The 25,019-nt window shown below is 45.8% G+C and overlaps 10 protein-coding genes across 10 annotated transcripts; 6 read left to right on the forward strand and 4 right to left on the reverse strand.

Annotated features, from left to right (window-relative positions):
* Window positions 1–45: 45 nt before the first annotated feature.
* Window positions 46–1,154, reverse strand: VTP01DRAFT_1096 (uncharacterized protein; the record flags this gene model as incomplete). The annotated part of the gene is made up of 3 exons (XM_069379379.1): window positions 46–264; window positions 320–375; window positions 434–1,154. 3 exons carry the CDS (start codon window positions 1,152–1,154, stop codon window positions 46–48), a joined length of 996 nt encoding a protein of 331 aa, XP_069238504.1.
* A 1,057-nt stretch (window positions 1,155–2,211) lies between these two features.
* Window positions 2,212–4,308, forward strand: VTP01DRAFT_1097 (uncharacterized protein; the record flags this gene model as incomplete). Its single annotated transcript, XM_069379390.1, has 7 exons — window positions 2,212–2,431; window positions 2,491–2,697; window positions 2,753–2,929; window positions 3,001–3,498; window positions 3,562–3,756; window positions 3,816–4,131; window positions 4,197–4,308. The coding sequence occupies 7 exons, from the start codon at window positions 2,212–2,214 to the stop codon at window positions 4,306–4,308; spliced, it is 1,725 nt and encodes a 574-aa protein (XP_069238505.1).
* A 1,135-nt stretch (window positions 4,309–5,443) lies between these two features.
* On the reverse strand, window positions 5,444–6,586 carry VTP01DRAFT_1098 (uncharacterized protein; the record flags this gene model as incomplete). Its single annotated transcript, XM_069379401.1, has 2 exons — window positions 5,444–5,698; window positions 5,765–6,586. 2 exons carry the CDS (start codon window positions 6,584–6,586, stop codon window positions 5,444–5,446), a joined length of 1,077 nt encoding a protein of 358 aa, XP_069238506.1.
* Window positions 6,587–7,186: 600 nt separating this feature from the next.
* On the forward strand, window positions 7,187–8,552 carry VTP01DRAFT_1099 (uncharacterized protein; the record flags this gene model as incomplete). Its single annotated transcript, XM_069379411.1, has 2 exons — window positions 7,187–7,933; window positions 7,992–8,552. 2 exons carry the CDS (start codon window positions 7,187–7,189, stop codon window positions 8,550–8,552), a joined length of 1,308 nt encoding a protein of 435 aa, XP_069238507.1.
* Window positions 8,553–9,303: 751 nt separating this feature from the next.
* Window positions 9,304–12,438, reverse strand: VTP01DRAFT_1100 (uncharacterized protein; the record flags this gene model as incomplete). Its single annotated transcript, XM_069379414.1, has 15 exons — window positions 9,304–9,493; window positions 9,554–9,659; window positions 9,725–9,866; window positions 9,942–10,085; window positions 10,140–10,280; window positions 10,334–10,500; window positions 10,565–10,617; window positions 10,680–10,718; window positions 10,773–11,131; window positions 11,194–11,661; window positions 11,728–11,826; window positions 11,888–11,964; window positions 12,034–12,190; window positions 12,251–12,296; window positions 12,356–12,438. 15 exons carry the CDS (start codon window positions 12,436–12,438, stop codon window positions 9,304–9,306), a joined length of 2,271 nt encoding a protein of 756 aa, XP_069238508.1.
* Window positions 12,439–14,451: 2,013 nt separating this feature from the next.
* On the forward strand, window positions 14,452–17,587 carry VTP01DRAFT_1101 (uncharacterized protein; the record flags this gene model as incomplete). The annotated part of the gene is made up of 3 exons (XM_069379415.1): window positions 14,452–14,696; window positions 14,777–17,462; window positions 17,537–17,587. 3 exons carry the CDS (start codon window positions 14,452–14,454, stop codon window positions 17,585–17,587), a joined length of 2,982 nt encoding a protein of 993 aa, XP_069238509.1.
* Window positions 17,588–18,022: 435 nt separating this feature from the next.
* Window positions 18,023–18,526, reverse strand: VTP01DRAFT_1102 (uncharacterized protein; the record flags this gene model as incomplete). Its single annotated transcript, XM_069379416.1, has 3 exons — window positions 18,023–18,075; window positions 18,147–18,371; window positions 18,421–18,526. The coding sequence occupies 3 exons, from the start codon at window positions 18,524–18,526 to the stop codon at window positions 18,023–18,025; spliced, it is 384 nt and encodes a 127-aa protein (XP_069238510.1).
* Window positions 18,527–18,665: 139 nt separating this feature from the next.
* On the forward strand, window positions 18,666–19,978 carry VTP01DRAFT_1103 (uncharacterized protein; the record flags this gene model as incomplete). The annotated part of the gene is made up of 5 exons (XM_069379417.1): window positions 18,666–18,792; window positions 18,855–19,102; window positions 19,170–19,492; window positions 19,554–19,799; window positions 19,852–19,978. 5 exons carry the CDS (start codon window positions 18,666–18,668, stop codon window positions 19,976–19,978), a joined length of 1,071 nt encoding a protein of 356 aa, XP_069238511.1.
* A 144-nt stretch (window positions 19,979–20,122) lies between these two features.
* VTP01DRAFT_1104 (uncharacterized protein) lies at window positions 20,123–21,072 on the forward strand (the record flags this gene model as incomplete). The annotated part of the gene is made up of 6 exons (XM_069379418.1): window positions 20,123–20,249; window positions 20,318–20,379; window positions 20,440–20,512; window positions 20,573–20,691; window positions 20,761–20,889; window positions 20,959–21,072. 6 exons carry the CDS (start codon window positions 20,123–20,125, stop codon window positions 21,070–21,072), a joined length of 624 nt encoding a protein of 207 aa, XP_069238512.1.
* Window positions 21,073–23,774: 2,702 nt separating this feature from the next.
* Window positions 23,775–24,503, forward strand: VTP01DRAFT_1105 (uncharacterized protein; the record flags this gene model as incomplete). Its single annotated transcript, XM_069379419.1, has 1 exon — window positions 23,775–24,503. The coding sequence occupies one exon, from the start codon at window positions 23,775–23,777 to the stop codon at window positions 24,501–24,503; it is 729 nt and encodes a 242-aa protein (XP_069238513.1).
* Window positions 24,504–25,019: the final 516 nt, after the last annotated feature.

A 25,019-nucleotide genomic window follows, 5' to 3' on the forward strand; every position in this document is an offset into this window, starting at 1 on the left:
CAAGCATCATGTTTTCAGATCGCAGATGTGTGTGCGCCCCAGTCTTTATTGTTGTTCTTGTTGTTGACGAGCAGAAGCAAGCCGCTCAATCGCTTCCTGTTCACATTTTACAATACAGCTTTCATTCTCTTGATACCGTCGCAGATACCGCTGCACAAAGCGGCATGTTGGGATAATGAGGAGTCTGTTTTGCTTCACCCACTCAAGCGCTCGTTTCACAAGCAGATCACCCAGTCCGATGTTGCGATATCCAGCAGGCACCTCCTACTTTGCATATTAGTCTCTCCACGGACTCCAAATACCATACGAATAGACATACCGTGTGATATATCTCAATTAGATTTTGCACTTGCGTTGGCAAATAGCAAAGAGCACCTGCGTTGTCACACTTAGTAACCTTGTCAACTTACAATTCAGGATTGCGTATGCTTACCTATGCTGCCCTTATTATCCAGTTTGAGTTTGAACATGTAGCAGCTGTAGTCGTGAATGATATCTGAGGTTTTGAATGCGTGTCGGACAGCTACTTGCGGCGCGACAACATTTTTGCTGCTATTATTATTATTACTGCAACTACTGCTACTATTGCTGCTGCTACTACTATGGTCGGCTGGTATTGCGGAAGCGGTGGTGGTAGGAAATGTCGAGGAGGATGGGGAGGAGATAGCAAGGGAGAAGGAGAATGTTTCTTCTGGCATACATGCTTGCTCAGCAACAGCCACGGTAGACGCAACGTCTAGCCTGCCAGTCGCTTGCGTAATTGATCGTTTGCTACTTGCTTTGCTTGATGAATTTGTATTCATTGTTCGTTCTGGTATCTGTGCAGTTTTTAGAGTATAACTGAGAGTTTGCTGTGCATAGCGAGGTATTTTAGACTGGTTGTTGCCCAAAGCTGACGATTGCGATGGACGATCGTTTGAGCTGATCTGTTGATTTGCAGAGGAGGAGGAAGAAGAAGAAGAAGGCGATCCTGGTCTGGCGACCAAGGAAGAAGAGGACGGTGAGCATAAGAATGAGGAACCGGCTGTTGTCGTCCTGCGTCGCTTTGGACCTCGTGGCGGTCCACTGTTAACGAGAAGCTGTGGTTGCAAATCCAAAACGACTACGTGATGATTGGAAAAATGTGTGTTTGAAAAGGGAAAAGAAGGAAGCATTTGCCCATTTGTCTTTTCGGGGGATGCTAGGTCTCACTTGAATCGATCTAGAGCCGTCCGGTTGCACGGACCAGCTCTCTCTGTATACCTCTTTTTTTTGTATGTTTCTTTCCCCTTCCCTCTTTGGTCATTTGTTTGCAAGTATCTAAAGTGAAAAGGGAAGGTCCGCGGTAACTGGTAATATCTCGTTTTATGATTGCAAGGGATGCCTCTTTCAAAGCCAAGCACCACCCAGGTGAAACATACTTTGATTCGAAGCGAAGGTCTAGAACCCGTCGAAAGAATTTCCTTCATTCGGCCCGTTTTTGGTAATCATTCAGAGCTTTGCATTTTCGCTCCTTTCTTCCTGCAATCTATGTACACAAAGGGACTACATGCATTTCCCCAAATGATATCTATCATTCGGAATGAGAGTACGTCCAATGTACAGCTTGCTTCCACGTGGATATTAGGACAAGGTTATATGAGTCTATTCATTTACACACCCAGATAAGTGGAGGAACGTAAAGGATCACAGCCGGCTAAAAGTCTATCATCTGCCTTTTCATATTTCTGTTTGACCTCACGATACTGTAAACTAACTGATGTTCGATCTAAAAAGTTTGGACAAGCACACACATATTGAGCATAATCCGTCATCACCGGAGTTTCGTTTACCTGTCTGTCGTCAGCGGGAGGATTCCACTAAAAAGACAATAGGGAGTCCAATCCATAGTTATTCCCCAAATAACAGAATGTTTTATTGTTATTTGGATGGTACTAGATTTAACTCGTAGACGCGTATATGTGGGGATGCACAGAAAGAAAAAGAAAACGTTTTTGGGAAAAATTAGGAAGCTGATGATTATTCTTGCCCGCCGCCTATACCCATGACATCATGCTATGATCGCACTTTTTTTTCCTTTGTCTTCATCGGTTTCATACGCGGCTGCTTTCACCCCACTTCTTCCTCTTAACTAAACTATTTACTACGCGTTCAAAAGGTATACTTGAGAATATCATTCCTTGGGCTTTCTTCTGACAAGCGAATACCATTACCGAGTAGTTGACATATGAAATGAGCTTCCCTCACGAGACAGACACTTCCACACACAGTAGTGCCTTGGGCGAATCGTGGGCAAGCGTAGCCGCCTCTGCACATGAGAGACGGCACTCGAGCGACGATCCATCAAATAACGATGAGACTGAGTTTCCATTACCGCAACAAGTAGCACAAAAGGATAACGCAAAAGCAAGTGCAACGCAGGGTGTGCGCGACCTTTTGGAGAAGAAAAATGGCAAGTACAAGCCTTAAAGAAATAGTACGATGCTATGTTAATCCGACTTGCACCCGCAGTGGAGCAAAATGATAGCAAAGATAATGAATCGAATCAAGAAGAGACAAATACGCCGTATGCCGACAAGGCCAGGGAGGCTGCACCGCGTTACACAGATCAAGAGTATCCATTACCGCAGAAGACCGCTCAAGGAAAGCAATCGGAATCTGTCTCTTCGCAAGGTGTTGGTGACCTTCTAAACCATAATAACAATAAGGATAAAAAAGGTAAATTACATGGCAACAATGTATAGAGGTGCTGTCATCTAACGTATCTTTGCAGTCCCAGATCCCACTGTCCCACCACATCCGGAGCGATCATTTGCGACAGTAGCTGGTAACAAAGATTTCCCCGGGCTTGAAATTACTGCAGACGCAAGCCCAGTTTCGGGTACATCCGGAGAAGGAGAAAGTTTGTCGAGCATTCCCGATGTAAAAGATATGCTTGGTGCCAGCTCAGGTAAAACTTGGATCACGCCATGATTGTTGAGAGAGATCACAACAGCTGACGACTGTCTGTGATCGTTTTAGTCAAAGTTCCACCTCCTCCTCCTAGCCAGAGCTTTGCCAAGGTTGCTGCGAAAGGCGACGCTGAGGAGAAAGAGCGGACGCCTGCACCCCGCACTGTAGAACTGAGAAAGCTGAACGACGAAGCTCAAAAGATGCAAGAAAACCGCTCACTGGCGGACAAAACACACGAGGAATTCCCTACACTAAGTCAATCCAACTTGATGGCAGGCCAGGGCGCCTCGCCTGAAACGAAACAAGATAGGGCATTGTTTACAGAGATATCAAAACTCAGCGAGGCGGCAGATGCGAACGAGCATGAGAGAGGATCTGATGCTACGCCGCAGGTGGCAGCGTCGCCTTCGTTTGCACATGTCACAAAGAGTAACCTTGACGAGGCACCGCCGTCCGTACCGCCCAAACTTGTGCATACGCAGCCAGTGTATGATGAAGAAACAATGCTAGCGGATAGTGCTCGCAGGGAGATGCGAAAGTGGCGTGACATGGAAGAACATGAAAAACGTAAGGAAAAAAGAATACAATGCCTTGTAAAGAACAATGTCTGACATTAGCTGTTATACATAGCGGAGAAACTCGAGCCAGAGATGGAGCCTATGGAACAGAAGAAAGAGGCTGTCGAACAGTATATCGAGCGCGAAGCTGAACGGAAAGTCGAAGGGAAACCCACGGCCACCGAAGGTAGCCTGGTCATTAAACGCCGTCTCGAGCTTTTTGATCGACGCAATAAGGGCAAATTCACGATCATCGATACTCTGTTGTGTAAGTCTGGAGAACTTTGTACTCGCACCTGGGTATACTAATTAGAATATACCCGGTAGCCTTGCGCAAGCTCGGGTACTGGTGGTTTACTGCCATTCCAACCGCTATTATTGTGCACCTGAGATTGTCGCCTTTGACATCCCCCTACAGATTCCCCTTTATTTATCGCAGCCCTATTGATCTGATCAGGCTACCTGTCTACACTGACCGCGTTCGACCAGCTTTAGCATGCAGTGCTCCCCTAGCAGGCCGGCCAGAGGTTACTGAGCGTTTTGGAACAAGATCCTCTGACGGCTTCCGTGGTTTAGGATTCTGGGGAGGTGTGCGCGCATTAAAGTACGAGGAGGCCTTGCAATGGTGGCAATTCGTGCCTTGGTAAGACTACAAATTGGAGAGAGTATATCGTTTTCTTCTCATTGAGCTCTGAATCATCCGTGTAGGTCTATTCATCGATTGCAATGGTTTGTCACCTATACAGTGCTGCAAGACCCAAAGAGTCATTTAGTTTCTGACTCTGCTCTTGTTGGTATTGCCAATGAACCGAATGTATAAATAACATTTATACTTTTATTGCTATATGTATGAGGAAATAAAAGCCTAGTGTAAATATTTTGTATCTCACGATGGAACACGAAGTGAGGTTTTAACGCATTGAATACGCATGCCGACTTTCCCACCTGCCATCGTTCTCTCATCATTCTAATCGACCCTCGATGGTCAGAAGACCAATAGTAGACTTGTACAGATATGAAATTGATCAGTTGTTACAGAGGCTTAAAAACAATATAGGGTGTCACTATGGGTACGTTGACCAACATTCCCCAGCTGGTACTGAGATATCAGATATCTATGCACAACCGGTCGTCTTCAGCATGACATTCTTATGAATACCAAAGCAGGTTGTAGTCGTAGCTCATTACCACTGGACCTCGATAATGAACGCACATATCTAGAATGGGATCGTGTCATAAACGGCATTGTTGCATCATCATTATATTTGGAAGAATTCATTCAGTGAGCACGCGCTAATGGCCCGTCAAGCTGGCCGTGGACACTTGTGCTACGTGTCGTGCTAAAATAGTGGAGGGGGGAAAAGCTTACAACAATTATTAAAGACTGCTATCTTTAGATCGCTGGGTGGTCCTTGTATGTAGGTGTATTTATTTGCCAAGAAACCCATTCTACCACCGATGGTGGAACATCAAATGATCTACCGTCGAGGAGGGACGATCTCAAAGGACGACGCCAAATTTATCTCCTCCATAGCTAGCCGGCGATCAGAAGGATATAAGCAACAACCAGTACCATTCCACGCATACCTTCTTGAATAGCTAGTACAGACGGCAATCTGCAATGCCTCGGAGTAGACCTTTTAGCTTTATAATTCATTGCTGGAATTATATAATTTTATAAGTTGTACATTTCGATTTTATAAAGTAGTCATTTCCTATGTTTACACAACGATCCGGGAGAAAGAATAAACGAGCTGACTTTTTTGCTTCTTTTTTTTTGTTACAGGTGATGTACATGAGGTGTATGTGCGCGTGTGTGTATGTTTGCCAGACAGGGAGGTTGGTGTTATTTCGTGTGTGTTTGTGCGTGTGTGCGTGCGTGTGTGTGTAAATATGTGCTTGCATTACATTGCAGACTGTGGAGATCGTGCGCCGCATTGACACAAGATATTCGTTTACGCCCTGGACATGCTTCGACGACCTCGGAGAGTGCCATTCTCCACTTTCTCTTGACGGGAGACCCGGCGGGATTTTAGCTGATGATGTCGGTTACGGTAACTGTCCACTGCACGTTGTAAAAGGCCACGCTTTCCGACCAGGACATCTCGATTGAGCCAGCATAGCTTCCAGCCCAGGGTATTACAGCTAGTCTCATAATCCCAACGATTGCCCTCGTACTCCTCTCTTGAGACGTTTGCCCGAGGGTAGATCTATATAACATTTCACGACAATTAATCCAAAAGGCTGGATTTAGATTAAAAGTGGATTGAACCTACGGTGTTTGCATTCTTAAAGTCGTCTGGCACTTGATTGAGGTTGACGCTTTCTATATCCGCGCGTATGCTGTACTCTGTAACGATTCTGTCGTGCGAGTAGAGAAAATTGATCCATTCGATGCCATCTTTGTAAACAGACGTGGGTGCATGAAGCGTCAAGGAAACTTGATGTGCCACAGAATTCTGTACGGAATTTCTGCGCCGAGAACTTGATCCGCGCCGCCGGTGCGTCTCGTCCGCTGATTTCCTGCGAGACGAGGTCGATAGTTGCCGCAGGCTCGTACTATTACTGGGTTGCAGCAGCCTCACGTTGGTCCTGGGCGGCTGCGGCTGTGGCGGCCCATATCTTGCAACATACTCCTCATCGAACGTGGTGGGCGGAGGAGTCGGAGGCATTGCATCCTGTGCTAACGGGTGCCAATTTGCAGGAGGTGGATAGTCTCCTGGCATTGCTCCGAAGGGTACATTTATTGTCGGATGTATAGAAATCGAGGGATCAAACGTGGCAACAGCGTTGTTGTTGTTAGTAGTAGTAGTTCCTCCTGCTGCTGCTTCGCTTGTCGCTGCCGCTGGGTTTTGTGGCTGCTGTGGGAACGTCGGCGGGGCAGCAGCCGTGGGAGGAATCAATGGCTCGTAGATCAATTCATCAAAGCTCCATATCCCACCACCAAACGGCTGTGCGAGCGAGTCCAGGAGGTATGGAGGTTCCGTTGAAGGATCTGTAAAAGAATTACTAGCTGAGCCTTCAAGCGCTTCGTTCATCGCATTCTGCAGAGTGCTGTCTCCGACGTTTGTATAGTCATTGTGTCGCAGCGGATCCATATCGATTAAATTGGTACGAAGGTTTACTGTTATCTTTTGTTTGCTTGCCAAGAAAAGAACAGGGAACTTGAGTAACTGCGAGTAACGAAGAAGAAAAATATAAACAAAAAGGCAATAGACGGAATAAGAGTGAAAAAGAAAAACGGAAACTTTCGAAAAATCGTTGTCTGCTGGCGAACGTAAAACCGGGCATTGGAAATCCATATGCAGCCATTCAGAAACATATCCATTCAAGCACGCTCTGCTACAAAATTTTTCAGCCAATCCGTCGCGACATGTATATGCTGGAAGCAAGCGTGTCAAGTCAATTTCGACAGGAGTAGTGCAAGTGGTGCAAGTGCAACGTGGGACTGTAGCTTCACTGATTTAGGGCCATTTACAGTCATTGAATGCATGGAGGCAAGACTGCGCGGCAGAAACTACCTTTTTTTGTAGAAATTGTTCGAAAATAGGAATACACCGCGACGCCAAGTGTTGCACATAATCTAAATATACAAAGCTCGGGGGAACAACGTATTCCCGCATCCCGTTTATAAAGGCCCAATCTTCAATCCTACACTGGATCTGCCCTGAGAAAACCCTTTAGCTTTCAACTCTCCAATGTCGTTCCTTTCTCGCGCCGCGCTAGTCGCTGTCCCTGTTTTCTTTGGCCAGGCTGCTTACGGTGTCCAATACTGGACTAACTTTAACAGCTCGGTCGACCCTACCAACATTACCATCCCTAGCATCGCTCAAACTACCTCCTACGACGTTACTACCGAGTGTACCTATTACCAACCAACCACCTTCACCTTCGACCAGTCTGAATGGCCTACTATCTGGGAAACTGCCACCTCCAATGGCATGAACGAGACCCAGGAGTTCAAGAACCTTTACAACTCCATTGACTGGTCCTCGATGCCTAACATTTCTGTTCGCACTCTCAGTGCTGACGGAAGCATCAACACTGACGGCTATGATATGTCCACTGACCCTGACTGCTGGTGGTCCGCTACAACTTGCACGGTCCCCAAGCACGAGAACGTCAATGCTGATATCTATGCTTGCCCTGAACCCGAAACTTGGGGTCTCACTTACGATGACGGTCCCAACTGCTCTCACAATGCTTTCTATGACTATCTCGCTGAAAACAAACTCAAGGCAACCATGTTCTACATTGGCTCAAATGTTATCGACTGGCCCTACGGTGCCATGCGCGGTCTTAAGGATGGTCACCACATTGCCGACCACACATGGTCTCACCAATTGATGACTACCCTCACCAACGAGGAAGTCCTTGCTGAACTCTACTACACCCAAAAGGCTATCAAGTTGGTTACCGGCGTTACTCCCAAGTACTGGCGTCCTGTAAGTGATGTATTTCCATCACACATTATCGCTAAACTAAATCAACAATGATGTATAGGCTTTCGGTGATGTTGACGACCGTGTCCGTTGGATCGCCACCCAATTGAATCTTACCACCGTCCTCTGGAACCTCGACACCAACGACTGGGCTGCCGGTAATAGCGAACCGGTTGAGCAAGTCCAGGCTAATTACCAGGACTTTATTGAGATGGGTAGCAACGGCACCTTTGCCAACAGCGGCAACATTGTCCTCACTCACGAAATCGACAACACCACCATGCAGCTTGCTCTCGACAACTTGCCCAACATTGTCAAGAACTACAAGCACGTCCTTGACGTTGCTACCTGCATGAACATAACCTACCCTTACATCGAACAGTCCATCAGCTACCCCAGCTTCAGCGAGGCTATCAGCAACTCTTCTACTACCAACTCCACATCTGCTTCTTCCTCAGGTGCTGCTGCCTCCGGCTCCTCTGGTTCGACTGCCGCTGCCTCCGGTTCCGCTACCCTGAACGCCGACGTTGCAAACAGCGCTGCTGCTGTCGTTCGCGTTTCTCCTGGCATGGCCGCTGGTCTCTTGGTTTCGGTTGCCGCCGTTGTCGGCGCTTTCGCCTAGACTTTCTCTTTAAAAGAAAAGCTCTCATTTTTGTCTGTTGTTTTATTGTATAAGTATCCGGCATTGCTAGACGCATTGCCCACATTTGCAATATGATATCATTTAACCCTCCATTTTTTTGTTCCAAAAGCTTTTTTTCCGTTCGTTGCTCTTGTTCATCCATCATATCAATTGTTCTTTTCAAACCCGATCACACTTACACCAAACCCCCAAACTACAAAACAAGGTTTTACATCATCATCAAGTTTGTGATACCTTAAGGGACTTGGTTGCACAGTCTTGGCGCTTTGGCATCTGAAAGCCCTCATCTGTGTGTTACATGGTCTATGCCTTCCAACTCCCGTCCGCGATCACCGTATAATCACACACAATGGATTTGTACTCGTCTGCTATACACAGGAAACGCCTGCGGTCTGGGGGATGTACAGAGCTGGAGATTCATTTTCCCGGTAATCTCGTAATAAATCGCATTCCGTGCGGTCGCTTTGATTGAAAAGGTAGGAGGTAAAGGAGAGGAGGTATTAGAGAGCGGGAAGGCGGGGCAATTAATACCGACGCTATTCCAAAATCGGCAGTGCGGCAATCGACTCTACTGCATTTGTGTGTCCGCCGACATATAGAAAATACCATGTGCTTATCAATAGCCAATCGAACCCATCATTGTTTGTCTGACGAAAGCAACGATAGGGACTTCCTAACAGTTGAATATGCAAGCAAAAGTGAAAAGAGAGAACAGGGCTATTTACATTGATTAGTCAGCGGCGGCGGCAGTGGTAGTACTACTACTCTCTGCGCTGATAAACTCTCTCGTCATGAGCTGGCGAACTTGATCCAGGAACTTGGATGTTTCTTCGACTGGAAGGAACACGTTGGATCTCAATGAATCTAATAACTTGTCCAACCTAGTTTGTGCTTTAAATGGCTCGGTCATATTGATTTTACTTTTTTTGAAGTTTGAGTGTAAGTCTTTTCTCTTTTGAAAAGTGTCACGTAGTACTCACTGCTCATAATCTTTGAACTCCTCCGTCAAAGATTTGAATTGCTGCAATACATCCGGAGACACTTGATTGGTTTGTCGGACAACCCGCTTGCAGGCATACGGTACTCCTAGCATTACCAACAACTTGTTAGATCCCAGAATCATTTGGTTTGCTGATCTTCATAAAACTCACTGAATAATCGCGTTTCATTGTATCGTGGACTTATGTGCAAATACTGGATTTGAGAGTGGTCGCTATCAGTATCAGGATCATACGGCGTCACAATCACTCCAATAAATGGCTCGTCCCCGGTTTGCTCATGCCGAAATAAGGTCTAGATAAGAAAAAAGGATTGGGTATTAATATATTAAGGCTTGGCATGATCGTCATCTGACTAAGCCATGCTAACCTGATAGGAGGTTTGATTTTCGATATCGCGGATGCTTGGATGTGGTTCAAACGTTGGGTGAGAATGGTACCAGCCTACCACATCGTATCCTTTTTCTGAAAAGAATTCACGCGCCTTCATTTCTGACGCAGGATCCATTTCACACTGTCAGACATTAGCCACAGCGCACTTATTTACGATACATTGCTTTCACGATACCTGTATGCCTGTGCTTGTGCTACGACATGGGAATACAGACTCTACTCTCAGTGTTTTCACATCACCGTCAACGTGGAACTTGCCACCTAACAGTCCAATGATCTCGGTGTGTGCTAGGTGTGAATGGAAATCCATCACGAGCTTTTTCATAATATATGAGTTTCAGAATATTTGATCAAAATTATACAACTCACCAAGCAATCGCTTTGAATTTCGACAGTAAATGGCGCTCGATCCTGATCATTGTAATATTCGACTGGAACAAGCCGGAATGGATCGTATCCTCGGCTAAACTCATCACCTCCTGTATAATGTTGTGGTCTCTTGATCACACGTTTTGGTCTTCCCGAAGTGCTTTGCACTAGGCGGTACCCATTAATATGCCTATAGCATATCTCCTACAATAACTTATTCGTATTCCGTACCTTGAGGCTTTCCATGCTCAATAACTCTGCCTTCCAACTCTTTGGGGTCAACCCTGCAACGGCGGAAACTGTAAATCACATATATCGAACACCGAAGGGAAGGGTTTGCTTTTACCATTCGCCAGCTTCGTTGCGTACTTTGCGTTTCCGAGGGCTATGGGTGCAGGGTTTAGAAACCTATAGTGTACAAAATCTTAGATATCCTTACCCTTCATAGTTTATGACCAGATCAGCAGCTGCCAGCATATCTGAGGGTTCGTCATCATCGTAAATTTCACGCGCGACGCGCTTAGGTGGTCTGGGAGGCTCGTTTATACATCCTACATTGATAGCGCCGACGCTTTCGAGATATGAGTGAACGCGACCGATAGCATTCACATCACCGCAATCCTTTAACCCGCGTCTAGCTCCTGTCTTTGTGAGGTATCTAGGTTTACATTTCTCCCAACAGTCAAGAATATGATTTCGTATCTTGAGATATCGATCAGGAGTCTTTGATTGCCGGTTTTTGAACCATTCTGGATTGCTCTGTTTCTCTTCTTCAGATATAGAGTATCTATCAAATAGCTGGTGTCCCTCCCCATATGAATATCATGCCTGTATAGCACAAGAAAAATTACATGTTTCACCTGATCATGAGTGTTGTCGTTTTCATCTTTGGGAATTTGTTTGGGGATTTCCTGATCTGTCGAGAGATTGCCTTCTGGTTTGCTTTCCTCAGAAAAATCCTCAGTTTTGATCGGCGTACTAGGTGATTGGCTACTCGGTTCATCTGTTTCCTTTGTAGCGCTTATTGTTTCTTCAGGAACGACAAGCTCGTCTTTGTCTGTCACAACATCGTCCTCACTTAAAGTTCGAGGAGCTATTTGATCTATGACGCTCGGTTGTGACGGGGACTCGTCGTCCTGCGTGTTGTCATCATTGTTTATGGCTGCTGATACGCCACTCGGTGTAATCTCGGGTTTCAGATCGTCGTCTTCTATCGAAATTTCTTCATCATCGTCATCTTGGCTTTTATTATCGCTTGGCGCATCCTGCGGCGGCTTGGTGATGGTTTCTACAGTCGATGCTGTATCTTTCTTTGCGGGTATATTAGCCTAGGTGTATGTATGAGTAAAATTACAGGCTCGGCTTTTTTTGTAACAAGGACAACGATACTTTACATTCAGTGACAAATGTTTCGCACGATTTTTACATTGGAGTGCGTTCCTCGTTTTTACAATGTCTGCTATTGCTTTCCAGTTCCCGTGACCGCATTGCTCCTAAGATTCAGAGGGTAAATACTCGAGTCCCATCACATGCATCGAATCCTGAAACACCTGCCACTGCAGATCGCAACAAAGCATCTTCTGACTCTGTCCAACGTGTCTTGTGAGACGGCAATGAAACGGAGGATATTGCTGTAAAGATATATACTGTCAGTAAAATAACAGATTGGCGTCATTTCATTCACAAAAGAAAAACCTTACAGGAGGTTTTTGCTTTTTTTGAAATTTTGCTGGAGTCTTTAGAGTGTTTTGGTTTACGTTTTGCTGGAAGCGTAGATGCCCCGTAGTAGAACTCTTCTTCAGCCAGCATTTGCTCAATAAGTGTGCGCGTTTCTTCATCCATTTCCTCAGGTCCTCTCTAAGCCAAATTTCATTAGTAAGCTTTTCTTTCATATATTGCATTCGCTGAAGATCATACAGGTGTTGCCTCGATCCAATCCTCCGCAAATTGTTCAATCTTGTTCCTGAAATATGTTGGTGTTAATTTCAATGCTGCTTCGATCAGGCTGCAATGTACTCGTACTCTAGCTCCAGAAATGTGCCAGCATTGTCCTGCTCAACAGTGTTATCCTCTCCAATGTCGATAATCTCTTCTTGATCGTCCATGCTGTGCGATCAAGAGCGCGCGGGCTCCAGCCAGAAATCCTCCCATGACGCAAAGTCCGAAAGCAGACCCTTTTAACGGCAAAGCATAATATTTGCCACCATACTCATAATGATTAATGCTACATGTTTTGTTTGTATCTTTGTGGATAGATAGACGACACGCCGATAATGTATAAGTAAGCAGTGAGGTTCATATCATAGGCGTTGATGCAGACAAGATCAACATTATCCATTTGGCCGCATATCAGTTATACGCCCTGGATCATGCCTTGTTACACATGCATTTTAATACCTCAAGTTACAAAGGCGATTGCCAATGAATTTTTCGATATAATATTTGCATGATAAGTACCTTCATCGCACCCGTTTGTACACTGTTTTGTTATCCATAGGCAAAGACACCCAGAAGCAACGATATTTCCGCTGCCACACTGAGGCTAGTAAAAGGCAGAGATGCGTATCATTTAGAGCTGCATAAAAAAGATTGTAAAGTTAATATAATCACTACCTGCGTAGTACAGTGTACTGTTGGCGACACAGACTTGCATTGATTTGAAATAAGCTCCCAAAATTGATGCCAGCAGCTCAAAGCTATTATTATCTGTCTGCTTGCAGAGATTGCAGTATGTGAATGGACATGCAAACTGCAGCTAACGTCGCCAACCAAAAGAATATGCGGAAGCCGGAGGACCCATCCTGTTCAGTTGCTCTGTACAATGGTTTTGCTATTGCTATTCCTGTAAACATTGTAATTCATATCCATCGAAATTGGAGCTATATATGCAATGCTTCTTGAAGCGATGAGTAAATGTGTTTGAGCGGGTAGATAGATCACTTTACTCAGATAAAGATGTCATTTTGATCTGACCATTCGGTTGGTGTTCGTCCCGGTACACTGCACACTAGCCAAGTTTGAAATAACTCACTTTCCGTCACTGATGATACATAGAGTTCCTTGCCCTGTGACGATGGAGAATGTGTTTCAGTTAATGCCATTCCAGCAGCTCTTTGTAGAAAGCGACACTCACTTGTGAATGCATATGCATTACCAACTGTAAATAATAGCCTTTCTTTTGTTTCTTTTGAATTCTTTCGGGAATTCCCGATGGAGAGATTGTCATGGATCATGTGGTTCGATAGACTGAATACGCCAATTTTATTTTCCAGTATATGATGAGATTCGCCGGGCGAGAACGCGGCGGTAGCACCTGTTTTCGGATGAAAGCTTTGCGCTGAGTACGTATATAGTGGTGTGTTTTGCACACATATTAAGAGAAATTCTCTCTCTTGCTTCCCCCCTCACGCTAGTGTGAAAAAAAGAAGTTTTGCTCGAAAATGACAGCATTGTTTTATGGATATAGTGACAGCAGCAACAACAAAGAGGAGAGTACGCTGGTCTTTTTACACGCACAGTTCCCGAGCTGTACCGCTGAGTAACAAAGAACTTGATCTTTGACGGGCATAGTTCATCTCGCAAAAGCGACCGCATCGGGAACATCAGTGATGGGAACGGCTTCACTTAGCAATCCATCCCTTAACGGAAAGGTGGCTCGTCAGTTTGTGTGATCCCAGTTGCCTAAATGAGGATATCGCGCATCATCGCCTCCCATACTGCTCGTAAAACAGCGACCCTCATATTTTACCCATATATGGACGAATGTTGCAAAGATGAGTGTAACCTTCAGACTCTCTCTCTCTCACTCCTAAAGGATCGAGGCATCGAGTGGGACACGTGTGTGTACTGTTGTTTGCGGTCTGAAACGAGGGCTACCCTTCCGGGAAAAGTTTTTCGTCAAGAGCGCGAATTTTTTTCCCATACACGATTGTATTTAAGAACATGCTTAGGGAACAATCAACCTATTCTCTTTTTCTTTTTCTTTCTTGTTGTCCTTCTCGTCCCCTTTTGTCCTTCTTCTACTTAAATCTTCCATCACCAACATATAAAGTTCTTAACAGCGGTGATCTCCAGCGTGAACCCCGCCTTTACTGTGTAATTCTAGACTTGAGCGCATAATGGCATCAGACGATCCGAATGCGGAGAAAAAGCAGCAGCAACCTCCAGCTGCAGAGTCAGTGGAGGTTGTTACTGAGGAAAAGCCTGTTCAGGTCAAGGAAGTGGTGGACGAAAAGACCTCAACTCAAACCACCAAAAGCAACAGCCTTCCTGATATGAAGAACTTGACTGTCGAGGAGCTTTACGACAAAGAAAAGTACGACATGTCTACCATGGAGCCTGGTGATGTCTTTACTCTCCTTCAGTAAGTCATGATTTGTTTATTTTGTTTATTTACATCTTGTGGCAAATCCCATTTCATTCTAACCAACGTGTTCTTTTCAGGACAAGCACTGATGGTCTCACAGAGGAGGAGGCTGCCGCTCGTATCGAGAAGTTTGGCTACAACAAGATCGAGCAAAAGGAAATCAATCCCATCCTCCAGTTCCTTGGTTTTATGTGGAACCCTCTTTCCTGGGTCATGGAGGCTGCTGCTATCGTTGCCATCGCTCTTTCGAACGGCGAGGGCCACCCTCCAGATTGGCCTGACTTTGTTGGTATCGTCTTGCTTCTTCTTGCAAACTCTGTCATTGGCTTCCTCGAAGAACGTCAAGCTGGCAACGCTGTCAAGGCTCTGATGGATGCTCTCGCGCCAGAGTGCAAGGTCAAGCGTAACGGTGAATGGAAAACCATGGAAGCCGCAAATCTTGTTCCTGGCGATGTGATTAGCATCAAACTCGGCGACGTTGTTCCTGCAGACGGTCGTCTCATTACTGCCCACGGCGCTGTATCCATCGACCAAGCCGCTCTCACTGGTGAATCGCTGCCGGTTGGCAAGGACGCCGGCGACGAAGTTTTCTCTGGTTCCACCGTCAAGCAGGGTGAGGCTGAAGCTGTCGTCATAGGCACCGGTCTCAATACCTTCTTTGGCCGTGCCGCTAAGCTTGTGGGCGAGGCCGGCGACGACATGGGACACTTGCAATCCATTCTCGCCAAGATCGGTAACTTTTGTCTCTGCAGTATCGGCATCTTTTTGGTGGTCGAGATTCTCGTCATGTACGCTGCCTTCCGATACAACTACCGTCGTGGTATCGATAACCTTTTGGTCTTGCTCATTGGTGGTATCCCTATTGCCATGCCCACGGTCCTGTCGGTAACACTGGCCATTGGCGCTAAGCAGCTCGCTGAGCACAAAGCCATTGTCACGAGAATTACGGCCATTGAAGAAATGGCTGCTGTGACCATTCTTTGCTCTGACAAGACCGGTACCCTCACGCTAAATAAGCTTATTGTTGACAAACCTACCGTCAAGACCTATGCCGAATATAGCGTCGATGACATCCTTTTGATTTCCGCGTATGCTTCTCGTACGGAGAATCAAGATGCTATCGACTTTTGCATTGTCAACTCCTTGCCCGAACCCAAACTTGCGCGTGAAGGCATCGAAGAACTCGACTTTAAACCCTTCAATCCTACCGTCAAGCGTACTGAAATCACTTACAGGCGCACATCTGATGGCAAGGTGCTGCGTGCTACCAAGGGGATGTCTGCCTTCATCCTTGATCTTTGCACTCGTGACAAGACAGAGGAGCAGATCAAGCAGCTTGAAGACGATGTTGACGAGTTTGCTCGCCGTGGTCTGCGTTCTTTGGCTGTTGCGGTCGACGAGGTTCCCAGCGGCGACCCTGAAGGCGAAGGTCTTGGTTTCCGCCTCATTGGTCTCTTGCCTATCTACGATCCACCTCGCTCTGACACCAAGGAAACCATTGATCGTGCGATTGCCTTGGGTGTCCAAGTCAAGATGATTACCGGTGACCAGCTTGCCATTGCCAAGGAAACTGGTCGTCGTCTTGGTATGGGCGACAACATGTTCCTCTCAAAGACGCTCAAAGAAGGCCCTCCACCTGGTTCTGGCTACTCTAACATCGATGAAATGGTTCTGCAAGCCGATGGTTTTGCTGGTGTGTACCCTGAACACAAGTACGAAATCGTAGAACGTTTGCAGGCTATGGGCCACATGACTGCAATGACTGGTGATGGTGTCAACGATGCTCCTGCCCTCTCCAAGTCCAACGTCGGTGTTGCCGTGGCGGATGCTTCCGACGCTGCTCGATCTGCCGCAGACATTGTCCTGACAGAACCTGGTCTGTCCGTCATTATCGAGGCTTTGATCCATTCGCGCCGTATTTTCCAACGTATGCGCAACTATTCGATTTACACTTGCTCTGTGACGATCCGTATCGTCGTTGGCTTTTCTATCATGTGCTTTGCGTTCCAGTTTGACTTCCCGCCATTCCTGGTTCTGATCATCGCTGTTATTAACGACGGCACCATCATGACCATCTCCAAGGATCGTGTGCGACCATCGCCATTCCCAGACAGCTGGAATCTGTTTGAAATCTTCTTGTACGCTATCGTCTATGGCCTCTACCTCGCTGCTTCCACCATTGCCTTCCTCGCCGTTGCCTACAAGACTAACTTCTTCCAGAGTCGCTTTGGCGTAAGCGAGTTCACCGACGTGAACGATCCTGTACTGCACTCTATTATTTACCTGCAAGTTGCATCGATTTCTCAAGGTCTCATCTTTGTGACTCGTTCGCATGGCTTCTTCTTTATGGAGCGCCCGTCCATCCTTTTGATGTGTGCCTTTGTGGTCGCTCAAATCGTCGCTACCTGCATTGCTGTCTATGCCAACTGGGGTTTCACCAACATTCAAGGCTGTGGTTGGGACTGGGCTGGTATTGTCTGGGTCTGGAACTTTGTCTGGTTCCCTCCTCTAGACTTTATCAAGTTTGGTATGCAACGCCTCTTCCGTCCAAAGGTCACTGCTCCCTTGCATCCAGGCGGTGGCGCTCCTCGCTCACGCCGATCTTCCGTCGTTTCTGGATCTGCGTCTGCCCGTTACTATGCCAACCGCACCCGCTCTTTGCGTGCTCTGGAGCGCCCTAGAAACTTTGGTCGTCGCTTGCTCGGTCTCAACAAGAAGTTATCCATGGATCCTCACGAAATGCGCCGATTCTCTTCTGTTCAGGTAATGATATATTGAAAGAGGAAGATTGTATTATATTTCCAGCAGGGAACTAACATTTTTGGCTTTCATTACAGACAAATCATGCTTCTCAGGTCCTCAGCGGTAACGCTCCTAGCCAGTCTTAGAAAACGGAGACCTGTTTCGTCTCCGTTTCGCTTCCTTCTTTTCTATAGCTAGAGTACTTGTGTACATATATTGACTAAATGGATGGAAGTTATATATTCTCTTTTCTATTCTATTTGCAACGATCTCATCTGTGCTCTTGCTGACGTCTCAGTAAAGGTAAAACGTAAACACGTCCCATTGTTTCGCTCCATAAAATGCACCTCAGCTGCTGCAATTTGGTATCTTTGGACTACCGCTCGACGTTGGTGGTATTCAACATCCAATCATCGTCTCATGTTCTAAAGGATCCTTCGCACAAACTCTGGTTTCATACAAAATTGCAACATTCCTTTCCGCGATATTGAGACACATGGTTGTTACGTAGAGTTGCTAAAACAATGTATGTAAAAAAACCGAACGAAAACGATATCTCTGATACTGCTTTGTCTTATTTATTAACGGCGGATGGGAGGTCCCCTTCCACGGAATCCACGGCCTCTTCCTCGTGCTATATAGAAACATGCGTTAATAAAAGAGAGTTTGGCAAACCTGCATGTAGCAACCAGTGTTTGATGTTACCTTGTGCTCTTGCGACAGTCGCTCGTCCTCGACCCAAACCAATACCTCTGCCCTTGAGCGCACCGGGGCCGACTTGCTTGAACATTGGCGCATTCTTCAGCATGTCTGGAACAATGAAAAATCGTACGCTGGATCCACGAATGTACACTTGATCGAGTTGAGACACACGTCCGTCGCGTGCGGTCACTGTGATTTCTTGCAGCTGTACGTTCATATTGTCCTCGGCTACGATACCTAAGTTAACGATCCTTTGCATCTGAAGCCTATGTCTTACCAGCTAGCAGCTTGCCACGGTACAATTGACCGGTCTTGAGTTCTAACGTGATGATGTGACCTTGCGCTTCGTGGAGCAGTTTAATCGGCACGCCAATCGTCGACATTTGCGGTGAGAAATGAGGGATTTGGTGCTAAGCTGGGTGCGGCGTGTCAAGTGGACAGTGCCCTCGCATGGTGGCTGAAAAATGGTCAGCTTCGCTGCTACCCGAGCTTTGACATTTCTTTTTCGACACCAGTTCGTTTATGAGCAAATTACTAACTTTCGAAGGGCACAACTATCTGAGGCAACGGCTTGTACTGGCAACCCTCAGTGGTAAATATGTACGCATCGACAAGATCCGTTCAGACGACGAGAATCCGGGTATCCGAGGTGGGTTGCATTCAAACAGATCATTCTTCATTTCAGGCACAACCTTTTAACGGTTGCAATAGAATATGAGGCCAACTTTTTGCGCTTGCTGGAACGAGTAACAAACGGATCGACGATTGAGATCAGCTACACCGGTACTTCTATATTATACAAACCTGGATCTATCGAAGGAGGTCGAGTCGAACACGATTGCGGCACCGAACGTAGTATCGCCTATTACCTAGAACCCATGATCGCACTTGCACCGTTTTCAAAGAAACCGTTTGTTCTCAACTTGAAAGGCATAACAACAGATCACATTGACAACTCGGTAGTGTAGCAAGACCACTCGTGTCGAATGGTATCAGTCGGTTGACGCAGTAATTATGTATTGTTAGGTGGATATCATTCGCACAGTACTGCTACCTCAGTTGGAAAAGTTCGGCATTGAAGAAAACGTAGAACTCAAAATTACAAAGCGTGGAGCTCCACCGTTAGGCGGCGGCGAAGTTATATTCAATTGCTGCAGTGTGCGACAGTTAAAGCCGGTCCAGTTTACAGATGAAGGACGAATCAAACGTATTCGAGGCATTGCCTACTGTACACGAGTATCACCACAGACGGCAAACAGATTAGCAGAGTCAGCACGCTCCGTGCTGAATCGATATATTCCGGATGTTTATGTATACACAGACGTTTACAAAGGAGCTGAAAGCGGAAAGTGAGTCCTTTTCTTTTCGGGCACGTCAAAGACGCAACAGAAATACTGATATCTCATGCAGGTCGCCCGGTTTTGCTCTATCACTCGTAGCAGAATCCACGACAGGAGCGTTACTGTCAGCTGAAAAAGCAGCGCAGCCAGGAGATGCAGCTGAAGATGTTGGTCTGGCGGCAGCGAAGATGCTACTTCGAGAAATTAGCAAAGGAGGATGCGTAGATACCTCGAGCCAGTGGTTAAATTTGTTGCTCATGGTGCTCAGCCCCGAAGATGTGAGCAAGATACGGCTGGGGCAGCTATCGCCATTCACGTAAGGACATGTGTTTCTTGGGTCTTCGATTACGTTGCTCATTGTTGCACAGCATCCAGTATCTCCGTGATCTCAAGTCATTCTTTGGGGTTTCATACAAGATCAAGCCTGATGGAAATACCACTCTAATGACCTGCCTTGGCATCGGTTATGTAAATCATAACAAGAAAGCAACGTAGATAGTTTTGCATCTTCTTTTATACTACTCTATCATTGTAATATATGAATCAACAACAGCTCCTGTGTGTGTCACGGATTCAGATGCGTCACGCGCATTTGGCATTGGGGCAGAAGAGCTTTCTCTGCAGCTCTTTTTGAGCAGCATGACACAAGAGATTCCTACCCTTAAACTTTTGTTGATTGGCAATTCTAATGTTGGCAAAAGCTCATTGCTTCTGCGATTCACTGACGATACCTTCTTGCCACAAGAAGAAGTATCGGCCACGATTGGTAGGATTTTGTCACTGTTTCTGTGAGAAAGGGACGAAATAATTCTGAACGAACGAGATCCTCTTTAGGTGTCGACTTTAAAGTAAGCATGATGAATCTCGACGGGGCAACGTACAAGTTGACGATCTGGGCAAGTCAAACCGATATTCTTGAAACCAAAGCATAATGCAATAACCTCGTGAAAATATAGGATACAGCGGGGCAAGAACGATTCCGAACACTTACATCGTCATATTACCGTGGAGCACAGGGAGTCATTCTAGGTAAGTCGTTGTTGCAGGTTATGGATTGTTCGATGGCGAAAATCTAACTGCATTGGTTAGTATACGACGTAAGCAACCGGGAATCGTTCGAAGCACTCAACACATGGTGGAATGAAGTCAATACATATTGTTCGAGCCCGGATGTAGTAAAAATGATTGTAGGAAACAAAGTCGATAAGGTAGATAAGCGCAAGTATAGAATCTTTCCATTGGGACACCATCGCTCACAATCCATGATACGTAACTAGGAGTCATCGCGGGCTGTCACATACAAAGAAGGAGCAGACCTAGCTCGTAAATTGCAGACGTTATTCATAGAATGCAGCGCAAAGACCAACACTGGTGTCAAGGATGTATTCGAAGAATTGGTCAGAAAGGTAGGAATTATTACCGTGCGAGGATATATGTCACGTAGAACGTTCGATACGAATATTACTTGACCAAAGATCATAGAAATGCCGAGTTTATGGCAGAAGAAGCAGGCCCCAGCATCTACTGTGCGGGTTACTCCATCGCAGCAAGAAGGAGGAGCAAGTCTATATGAATCCTGCAGTTGCTAATCACTGATGTAATACCCAATATATGTACCTGATCATTCTCTAAGAAATCAAATTGTGGAAACACAGTATATATTTTAGAAATGACCTCCGTAAAATTCCCATTTTTAAAAAGGAATTAAGCCATGTTGTTCTTCGCACACTACACCGATTTATGACACCGATTTGACCAGTCCAGGGATAGCTGTAAAAGGCAATAGCAGCACACGTAGCACTCCTGAAGATAACGCGTTGCATACGCGTGGGTGGCGACCTGCAGAGTTGCATTGCGCGCACGAAAATACCAAGTCTTCTTTCGTGCTCGCCTCGCTGAGTGCGCTTGGTATGGAAATCTATGGCTGCTTCAAATCTGCGCTTTTTCTTTGTAATACAAAGCAAATATTGTGACGTTACGGAGGATCATCCAGCTACGGAATATAAGGAAAAACAGAGGGTGAAGGAGAAATGAAGAGAAAGACATGAATCGCCAGTAGGATTGTCAAATACTGACGGTGGCGCCAATAAGATCAAAAGCAATACAAATAAGAAGGCTCAATTTTCCGAGTGCGTCGATGTTCACACTGTTGATTGGATGTGTGCAATCACTATACGTTTCGCACGTTTAGCAAATTCTGATCAAAAACAACTGTGAAGCGAACTTCATCATCCATCGATGCTGCTTGACACAGGGACATTGCGAATAAGAAAAAGCACTTGGTAATATTCGATGCAGGACTTCTCGACAGGAGCTTTTACGATGAAGAGTTCAGGACCGTATCGTACGCGATGTAGAGGCTTTCACGCTACCATAAAGATTCCAGACGTCAGGATTGACGTGAGAGACCATCGAGATAGTTCGCAGCGGGAAGCACATGTACGCTTGTGTCCACGCGCTGCTGAGTTGATTTCCTTGTTCAAGAGGTTATACACTGCTGCCAATAGCCTTGATTCTTACGTTCAGCAAGTAGGCAATGAGTCTGTCAGATGAAGGCAAGATTTTTTTTCTTTAGCTCCCCCACTCTACATTTGTTGATTTTACCTTCACACTACAACCAAGTATATATTTTTGACTACGCATTTCACTTTTTCGGTACGTACTCGCCACATCTCTGTACGACGATTATGTGTTGAGTTGTTGCATAAAAAAGAACGGATCATTTAAACACCGTCCTGACATCTGGTATAACGGTTCCTTCACCCAAAGGAATACATGCCTATATACAATATCCAAACTGGTAACATTGCAAGCTCTCCGTAGAAACTCGCACTATTTCGCATCAATGAGTATACGCCAAGTTTGGCCAAAAAATGCAAGCGGGCGACCCAAGTTTCCCCAGGCCTCATTGCCTTTTTTGGTAACAGGCTGGGTGACGGTCCGCGCTTCTCAAAAAAGTCCAATCTCTTTCCAACTTTCACCTTCCAAGGTAAGCACCAGGTTCTCCGTATAACAAGGTAACATTCGATCTGTAGGTTCCGATTCTAGTCTCCATGTCCCAAGCAAGATTCCGGTCGCCCTGAGGTTCTCAGTCAATCTCCACCCAGCTCTTTTGGTTCCATGTTCCGAGTTGGCTTCCTCGTTTCGCACTAACATCTTTTCTTAGGTTTAGTTGTAGAAAGTCTTACATAGTCTTACACAGTCTTGGTGTTTAGCATTTATCTTACATATTGTACATTTTTGTAACTAGTAAATTTTGCCTTCTGCACACTTAGCTCTTTATATCCTCAATCTATGGCCGTTTAACGCAGCATGCTCTTTCTGCCTTTAATCGCTACCAACTAAAGTGTGCCAGACTACTGTATATCGAGCCAGATAATTGATACATTTCTAACTTGCGAACATTTCGGTAGCTCTCTCTTTGAACCGAGGATGGTCGGCTATGTCGCATTTTTGCAGATTCCTGACGCAGCTGCTTTGTTGTTTTTTAACGGCAATCAGGAGTAACTTGGAGAAATTTACACCGTGTCAACGAGGAATATAGCAATATATACATGGGCCTATTGGAAGAAAAAAACGCGCCTGGTAGTCACTGTGTTACAAACGCACGATCGCAAACACACTTCGCTGGCCGCAATAGCTAAAATTAAATACAGTTGTAATATCCGTAGAGTAATACTCATATCATATAATTTGAAAGTTGTAGATCCTAAATGGCAAATTAAGCCAAAATACTGTTATCGCTTTCTGAAGAGATATCGTTACGATATGTACGACTCTTGAATTTCAAGGAAGGATTCACGTCAGTTAAACTTCTTGCAGCAACTATAGCCACAGCATCCCTTAGCCTCTGAAAAGGAAATAGTGATCAACAGCAGTAGTCTTGTCAACCGACTTCAATATCGGCACATTCTACATTCTCAACGAGTCCAGAGAGCGTAAATTTCCGTTCGAGCCAACTCCACCTCGCGTAAGCTTGTAGAGAACGGTGACTTTGTAAGTAGTTGATGTAAGATGATCAGAGCATGAAAGAAATATTCGAAAGTGAGGATACGCGTATGAGATAGACCTTGGCGATTCAGCACGCGTTGTATGCAGCAATCGACACGCAAGATGATGACGAGGAGGAAGACGCTATTCTTGAGGCTGAGGACTTCAAGTGAACATCCTTGATTCACATGAAAATGTTGAACCTGATACTGCAGCATTTATGCAAAATGCATCAGCTCCATTTTCGCATACGAATATCGATTATGACTTCACGAACTCTGTTAACGACGTTGACGACGCTATGCAAACAAGCATTGACCTACTGTCGTATTTCATCGAGCACGGTGCGTCAAGAGATCTGTATGAAGCTATCATCAAGCGGGTCAACAAGTATTTGACGGGACGTACACCTCGTTTGCGGCATCATTACTCTGTAAAGAAAACTCTGCACCGTATCTACCCGATACCACCTCGCGAGTATGATATATGTCCTAAGGGACACTGCCCTTTTGTAGCAGACAACGATGACGAGTACCCGGTGTGCCAAGTTTGCAAGTCTCCACGGTTCATAGCACCTGGAGAAGCTTCAAGGACTATGGAGCAGTTGTCTTTGAAAGATCAAATTGAATCATTATTGGTCACCAAAAAGGATACCCGCGACCTTTTGCGATACCCGCAGACACGCGAAGCGCCTTCCTCGGGGATCCTCAACGATTATTACGATGCCGAGTTCCATACCATGTTGCGGGAAAAGCTCTTTCAAGGTCCCGACATGTACATCTCGATTGGTCTCTTCAGCGATGACTCCACAGTGTATAGGCGCAGCAAATACGGCTCTATGGCGATCATCCATGTTGTCATTTTGAAAATATGCTGCAAGTTTGCATTGTCCCTCCCTGCACTGACGAAGCCGAAAAAAGACATCGACAGTTTTTTGAGACCACTCTGCGACGACCTTGAAGAGCTTGCATCGCGTGGCATCACAGTAAAGCTGGATACCGACAGGACCGTCTGGGTAAAAGCCCATTAATGCTTTTGTGGTGGTGACATACCGGCAGTGGTGAAGCCGGCAGGCGTAGTAGGCCATACTGTGAAAGGCTGCCGATTCTGCACAATACTTGGAGTTCGACATGGTCGTGTCACCACCTTCCCACCGTCTTCTTCCTCCTCCTACGACTACCGACGTCCTAACAGTTACAGCATTGTTGCTCCCGAGGAAGGCCAAAACGGACCATCGCCGTTCTGCAAGCTTCCAAGTTTCCATGGGGCCTCTTTCTTTCCCATTGATATCATGCATATGCTTGGTCTCGGCATCAGTCGACAGTTTTGGAACTTGCTTTCCGGCGATTATGTTAGCGCAAATGCAGAACACAATCCATTGCGACTATCTACATCATCTTTGAAAGAAATTGGTAGATACGTCGCAATTTCTCGGTCGCACACGCCATCAGAGTTCGCAGGCCATTGCGGGGATATCTATACAAAAAGCGGATTTTATCGAGCAGTAGGCTGGTTACATTTTATGCAATATCTGGTGCCAGCAATA

This window comes from Rhizomucor pusillus (genome assembly GCF_041956525.1).
Source record: "Rhizomucor pusillus strain CBS 183.67 unplaced genomic scaffold VTP01scaffold_10, whole genome shotgun sequence".
Taxonomy (NCBI): Eukaryota; Fungi; Mucoromycota; class Mucoromycetes; order Mucorales; family Lichtheimiaceae; genus Rhizomucor; species Rhizomucor pusillus.